We start from the raw sequence: 7,770 nt of genomic DNA on the forward strand, positions 1-7,770 counted from the left end.
TAGTTCACAGTAGTGTTTTGAGGATAGATGGCTCCATGTGTTTTATCAACGTGCTCCCCTAACCCTAACAAGCTAATATGGCATTAACTGAATCCAATTCCCTCCAGGACACGGCAGCACAGGGATTTGTGGATCCATGTTGTGCAGACTTGAATAATGTCATGTTCGGGGCATGGTGCCGCGGAAAATGGCCATCCCAGCACAAGGCTATTTTTACCAATGTTGGGCTACATTCAGCCGACGGTAATGAATCATTTATTCTTCCGTTGAGTTCTCCGTAGGCAGAATGGAAAATAGAAACAAACCTTGTTGTGTATATAGGGTGGCAGCGTGAAGAGTACTGACTTACCGGGTTGCTCTCTTCAATGCTATAAGATTTGATAGACTAGTCACCCACAAATCATCATGCAAAGGACGTAGAACCAATTCCTTCATCCATAGTCACATTGTTAGTATTTATCAGACAGTCGGCATATACCGCTATGCCGTTGTCTCCAACTTATTTAGAGTGAGATTGTGGACGCATGAACCAGCTCAAGGTCCACATTGCATCACTTATTGGGTTTAAAAACTTGCTCTGAATGAGTCGCTCAGAAGATTTGTTGAAATAAAGGTTTTGAAGGTATGCTGTGAAATTAGTCTCAGGATGTAGCGACCTGGTATTGATGATGTGGTTGTTGGTCTGTTGAGGAGGAGAGGGTATGTTGGAAGGTTGCCTAACCCTGGAGAAGTAAAGGGCAACAGATCCCTAGTTAGTTCCTCGACGTCATCCTCGGCGCCGTCGCCGTCCTCCATCAACCCCGAACACCCCGGCCAGAAGGAGATATACGCCGTAACCGTGGGCACGGCGACCAGCCGATTTTTTAACCAACAAAAGTACCTTCAATACACAAAACTCCTACGGGCTTGCCGGAACTCTTTCGTATAATGACAATCAAATGCTACCTCGTACTCTCACACCTGATTTCGCGCCACCATGCGTCGTGCCAGAAGATCTCACACTGAGTCAAGCACAGCTCGGCTCGGGCATCGCAAGTCACATTCCGAAGATCGCAGCTTCGCTGGACGCATCAAGCAGACGATTACAAATCCGGGTTCTGTAAAGATCAATGTCAAGGGTGCTTTCATCGTCGAAGATGAGGAAGAATCGCCATCTCCTCCTAATGGCACGCCAATAGATGGTGTTCACTATGAACGCAAAGATATCCGTCTGCCTCACCACACTGCCGTTGTGAGCCATGTTGCCGTCGATGTATGCGTTTTTCCCCAATCAAACCCCAACAACCCCTCCCCCCTCCTCAATCCGCCGATAATTGCGCCAGCTTTAAAAGGACAATCAAGTCAAAATATCCTACACGAATATAATACAAGCCCCTCTCTAGGTCTTCATAGCACCAGAGCTAACACTCTTTCTAGATCGGAGGTTCCCTAGCAAAACTAGTTTATTTCTCCAAGGAAATTGGGTCGCCGGATAACGGAGGACGCTTGAATTTTATGAATTTCGAGACCGATCGGATCGATCTATGTATTGAGTTCATAAAGGAGTTGAAAGAACGCCATGAAAGAAACTATGTCACTTCCCCCGGCGAGCTCTGCGTCATGGCCACCGGCGGTGGCGCTTTCAAGTATTACGACCGCATGAAGGAAGCTTTGGGGATTAATGTGCTTCGTGAGGATGAAATGGAATGTCTGATTATTGGTATGTGCTGTTTCTTCCCTTTTCCCCCCTCCATTCACGATGTATTTACGGCATGGAATGATAATCTAACAAGCGTATATTGATAGGGCTGGATTGGTTCATAACTCAGATCCCGAACGAGGTATTCACGTACAGTGAGGCCGTTCCAACGGAGTTTGTAGAACCTCGACCGGATGTCTATCCGTATTTGCTTGTAAATATTGGCTCTGGGGTGTCAATGGTTAAAGTTTCTGAACCAAGACAGTTCCAGCGTGTGGGAGGAACTTCTCTGGGAGGTGGCACGTTTTGGGGCATAGTGTCCCTGCTAACTGGATCGCGGACTTTTGATGACATGCTGGCTATGGCAGATAAAGGCGACAACAGTGGTGTTGACTTGCTCGTCGGAGATATCTACGGCACCGATTATGGAAAGATTGGATTGAAGGCTACCACTATTGCTAGCACTTTTGGGAAGGTCTTCAAGATGAAGAGGCTTGCCGAGCGGCATGCTGCGGTTGGAGGGGTTACTTTACAAACTGAAAGTGACTCGGATACAGACCCTTCCCAGTTCAGCCATGAGGATATGAGTCGAAGTTTGTTGTACGCTATCAGGTATGTATTATGCTGCACCTCCTCTTCTCCCTCTCTTTCTTCGTTTGTTGTCCCCTTCAACAAAGCTTTTTTTTTTGACCCCGCATTTAGTAACAATATCGGCCAAATCGCGTATCTCCAATCCGAAAAGCACAAGATAAAACATATTTACTTTGGCGGATCCTTTATCCGGGGCCACCGCCAGACGATGAACACGCTCTCCTATGCCATTAGATTTTGGTCAAGTGGAGAGAAACAGGCATATTTCTTGCGGCATGAAGGGTACCTTGGTGCTGTTGGAGCATTCCTTAAGAGGAAGCCCGAAACCTGGGGGCGCAGGAAAAGCCTGGAAGACGCAGTTGCTTTTGACTACGCTGGTTGCCGGGAGAATCTGCGTAGGTGTGCTACGAATGAAGAACGGCGGTTTGGAGAGACATAAAATCGGCAGCCACAAATTACGTTACGTCTTTCTCAACAATATCTGCCCTGGGTTTTGCGACTCAACAGCTTCTGGTATCCTCCTATACTATCTCCCCCCTTGGAGACCAAACTACTCCAATGCTATGCCGCTTTGCTAGAACACTTTATTGTTATGTGGTTGGATCGCGCGTTGTACCTTACACACATATTTTTGGTGTTCTGCATTGTCCTGAGGTTCTGTCTCTATTTTTTCCTTGGAGAACAAGAAGCATTCTCATAGACGGTATGCATGTAAATGCCTATTTCCGTAGATTCATGGACTCCCATTGGATATAATAAATTGCATTGGTTGGACGATTCAATCTCAAATTTCATCTTTTGGTTCCTTGAAGCCCGATAACTCATCCATGACTAATCAATTATCCGCCTCTTCGAGGCTCAGCGCAAATAAGACGATGCCCATAGAACAACCCAACGCTTTTCTCGAAGGAAAATTCAAGACCATCTCGCATTAGATTTGCTAATGTGCCATGTTTGTACAATGATTGCGACGTCCCCCACATGGCTACCCAAGCCCCACCTCCACCCGCATCTCCCTCTCCTCCCCCTTCTCCGCCCGTGACAGAAGGAATATCAACCTCTTCACCTCGATTACCGTCAGGAGGGGTAACAGGAACAGGAACAATTTCAACATCGCCTCCTGTACATCCCCCGGCCCCAATTCCTCCACCAGTTCCTGTCGAAACACATCCAAACCGCACAGGTCTAAAACCTCCCCCGCCGCGACGCGTTCTCACCGATCCAAACCGTCTCGCGCCAGAAGATGCTTACTACGCACACTCCCCCCCACGGTTCCGTTCTGTAGTCACTAACAACCATGCGGCACATTTACGTCTTCCTGCGGCAGTTGCGGCGTTAAGGCCTCCTCCGGCTGTACCGGGGGCGGAGCCGCGGAGGGCAAAGGAGGCTAGGAGAAGATTTGGGTCGAGACGGAGGAGGCCAAAGGGTGCATGGAAGAAGCTGTTATGGGTTAAGCAATCGTGTACGTTTCCTTACCGATCCAATTGGACACGGTCATTCGTCCGAAGCTAATATTTCCATCACGTTCTGCCCTTGTGTTCTAGATCCGGATAATTACACAGATACAGAGACATTTCTTGACCATCTCCAGCGCAATCCTCGTCTCCGTCCCTATGACTTTTGGCCTTTGGTAGCTGATTCAACGGTCATTGTACAACATGTTTGTTCCGTCGTCCTATTCGTTTGTTGTTTCAGCGGCATTTTCCAAGAGCGTATTAGCCCGGTGTCAGTGGTGGGATGGGGGGAGTATCTGTACAATTCTAGGCTGGGGACTATGGGATTTCTGGGTTGGGAAGGAGCAAGAAGAGGAAGCTCGTTTATCATCCATTGGAGACGTAGCGGGAGGTGACACAGCGTCTATATCTGGCTCCTCCACGCGCTCTGTCAAAGCCACCAATGACGACAGGAACCAGAAGGAGAACCAGATCCCTAGCAATGACTTGCGACTCTCTACATCCAATCTCGATTGCCAGCAGCTTCGACGCCACAGCACGGGACTCAGCACTCTTAGTGCGCACTCACATAGCGCTTCAGCTTGTTCCCTTCATTCTGGAAATTCGCCCCAATCCCCAAATTCCCCGATGTCGCCATTTACGCCAATTAATCTCAACAACGGCTCCCTCCATTTCCCCAATCACTGCCACTACCCTCAGCACTCCACCAACAACGGCTCCACTCTTTCCCCTCGCAACCGCCAACGCCTCGAAACTGCCAAATCCGCCCTCCTAATCTTCTGCGCCCTTCTCGGCCTCAGTCCGATCCTCAAATCCCTCACAAAGTCTACAACCAGTGACTCAATCTGGGCTATGAGCTGTTGGCTCATGGTAATAAACATCTTCTTTTTCGACTATAGTAGCAACAGCGGTGGGAGTGGTACGGGAGGGAGTGCCGAGAGCGGAGCCACCGCTGCTAAATTTCCTTCCTCCTTGTCCACGAACGCCGCCGTCATGGCGTCCACGGGGCTCGCCTCGCGTCTGAAATCCACCACTCACGTATTTAGCCTAACGCTGTTCTCTATTGAAGTCTTTGGCCTATTTCCTGTTTTTCGTCGCCATCTGCGCGCGATTTCCTGGCGGGGTCACGTGTTGCTTACGGTTTCCCTGGTGATTATTGCTAGTGCAGCGGTAGGCATTACGCTGCGCGGTGGGTATATGTCTGCGATATTGGGCATATTTATTGGTAGTTTTTCGACAGCACTGGTTATGGGAGGTTGTAGTTGGTGGCTAATCAGTTTACAGAAGTACAAAAATGTGGTGGCTGGCCCCTGGGACCCGGCCAGACCAGTTCTGAGAAGGCATTGGGACTGAGACATATAGGCTAAATTTTGGTACTTCAAAAATATTCTAAGAGGTGGGCTGGGCGAAAAGAAAAACGTCAATGGCTTGATACTCAGATGATAATGTGGTTCACCACTCAGCGCCCACTTCACTCAACACCCACTTTTTTCCATACAAAATCAGGGATGGTCGGCTGTTGATATTCAAACATCAACTCTATTAACATACTTACGGCAGCCTATAGTGACAAATGTGTCAAATGGGTTTTCTATACTAGTGTTACAATGTACTGTACACACACCTATCATATTCATTCTATTTGTAATTGAATAGAGCTTGTTGATTATTAGAAAGCAATGCATTGCTAGACATCATCTTCAATATATATCATCACTGTGATAAGATAGTACGATAATCACTAGGTTATTTATAGTGAAAAGTCAACATAACCATTTGTTAAATGGTTGTGCTCATAGTGATATATATATATATATATATATATATCCATGGATGTGACCACTAAATCCATTATCTATACACTGCAACCACCGCTGGCAGCCCATAGTGTGGAAACCACAATATATATATTTAGCGATGATATCTACAATGACATAAATTCACTGTTTTAAAATGTACTTAGAGAATTCAAGGTGCATTGCTTTCTAATATAAATTTTTATCAATGAGTGTAAGTGGAATTAAGTAATTACAGTGGAAAACATCAAAAAAACCCATTTGACAGTCACACATTTGTCACTATAGGCTGCTGTAATACTAAATAATTGGTATTAATATAGATAGATATATCATATATCTGAAAATAAATGATTTAAAATTTAACATAAGCCTGTATTACGAGAGTTTTCTCATAAAATTACAGTATATAAATTGTGTGAGATTCATATTAAAGTATTATCATCAACATAAATACTCAGTATTATTCAGTGAAAATCATATATGTATATATTAAAATACTATGTAATTTAGCCTTTAATCTAAACTATAAATATTACGGAGTACAAATAGGTGCATAGAAACTGGAAAATAACAACTAGTAATTATGCTTTTTGATAAATCTATGAGATGTACGGAGTTTAGTAGTGGATTTTAAATTACCCTTTATAAATTATCATAATAGGTTATGGTTGAGATATGAATTTATCACAAGGGGGCTCACTCCCAGCTTCTGAGTTTACGGTCAGGCATCCAATACATGATCGAAGATTCCACTCAAAAGACCCGCAACACCACAATCCAACCTCTTTAAAAATGCGGCAATATACTTCATTATCCTATTTTCTACCTCGTCTTGTCGTGCGGCCTACCACTGTAAAACAATAGAGGTCGGGATAGCACCTCATATCATTTGCCTGACCTCAACTTCGGCCATGGCGGAGCAACAGCCTCTGTACAGTACAACATCGGTCCCTTTCGATCAAGCAACAAAAACACGGATATTCAGTTGAATGTGTATGTTTCTGACAAACATTTTAAGATCGACCTCTTTACTGCGAACTTCGAAAGCTCTCCTCTCCTACTTGCAGAATATCTTCAGCATGTTCAACGTCTAGATCCAGAATATATCCCTAACATCACAGAGGAAGATGAAGTGTTTGAAGATCCTCTTTATCAAATGCATGATTGGGTCTTGCAACCTTTTGTGCCAACTTTCCGCAAACTTACAACTCTGGACCAGAGTCAAAAATACACCCTCGCGGACTGCCTGTTTGCGGAAGAATTCCACTACTGTTCAAGCAGTGGAAGAGAGTTTGGTCCCTGTTTACCTTACCAACTCGAAAGCCAAGGAGCACCACCTTATCGGAGCTCGTTTGCCGTCTTCTATCCACATGGACTATTCGATGTTTCCCATCTACCATCCTAGCACAATTCAGATTCCGATCGATTCGAGGTTATTGCCGGCGGTACCTCAGAAAGTGTTTATCCATGGAACACCAAATCCTAGCTTCTTCAAGATAGTCTATAGAGGTGATGTGGGAATCACTTTGAAGGAGCCTCTCACATACTCAAAGATTCATACAGCTAAATTTGACGCTACAGTTCGCACATCGCGACTTGAGGGCTTAGTTGAGGATGACAATGGACGTGTTATGGGACCGCCCCCCCTCATATATTGATTGTGTGCTACCCTACAGTGCATTGATGGACGCGATCCCAGGTTGTCTGAACTTCGGAAAAAATGGCTTGACCAAATCACTGTCACACTGAAGCACCTTCATTCTCAAGGTATTATCTGGGGAGATGCAAAAGCTGCCAACGTTCTAATTGATGTTAATGAGGATGCATATTTGAATGATTTTGGAGGAGGTTATACTCAAGGCTGGGTTGGGTGGGAAAATGCCAACTCGATCGATGGAGATCTTCAAGTGGTATCTTTTTAAATAAGTTCTGCAGGAACTTCCTTTTCCAGATTCATGTGTTTACTGTTGCTTGTTGCTTATCCCCTATTAGACGTTTGAAAGGTATTGGTAAACTAGACATCCTCTAAGACAACTCCTCCTTCAGCTAAGCATTCAAGAAGTGCCCTGTCCCTAAAATCCTCAACGGGCAGCCTGTTGTGTTCTGGATGGTTGATAATGGAGAGATGATTATCCGTAAAACAATCCGACTTTGTTGATGCCGACACACGACTTATCGTGACAAGAATTTGCAATAACTAGCACCGCGAGCAGTGCTTCGATGCAGAAATAGCGGACGGGAATAACAG

General features: G+C 45.3%; 2 protein-coding genes across 2 annotated transcripts; both read left to right on the forward strand.

The window, feature by feature from the left end:
• Nucleotides 1-976: 976 nt before the first annotated feature.
• Nucleotides 977-2,708, forward strand: HCAG_07264 (hypothetical protein; the record flags this gene model as incomplete). Its single annotated transcript, XM_001537792.1, has 4 exons — nucleotides 977-1,252; nucleotides 1,417-1,699; nucleotides 1,786-2,290; nucleotides 2,381-2,708. 4 exons carry the CDS (start codon nucleotides 977-979, stop codon nucleotides 2,706-2,708), a joined length of 1,392 nt encoding a protein of 463 aa, XP_001537842.1.
• A 542-nt stretch (nucleotides 2,709-3,250) lies between these two features.
• On the forward strand, nucleotides 3,251-5,090 carry HCAG_07265 (hypothetical protein; the record flags this gene model as incomplete). Its single annotated transcript, XM_001537793.1, has 3 exons — nucleotides 3,251-3,731; nucleotides 4,124-4,912; nucleotides 5,008-5,090. The coding sequence occupies 3 exons, from the start codon at nucleotides 3,251-3,253 to the stop codon at nucleotides 5,088-5,090; spliced, it is 1,353 nt and encodes a 450-aa protein (XP_001537843.1).
• Nucleotides 5,091-7,770: the final 2,680 nt, after the last annotated feature.

This window comes from Histoplasma capsulatum, genomic scaffold, assembly GCF_000149585.1.
Source record: "Histoplasma capsulatum NAm1 scaffold_8 genomic scaffold, whole genome shotgun sequence".
NCBI lineage: Eukaryota > Fungi > Ascomycota > Eurotiomycetes > Onygenales > Ajellomycetaceae > Histoplasma > Histoplasma mississippiense.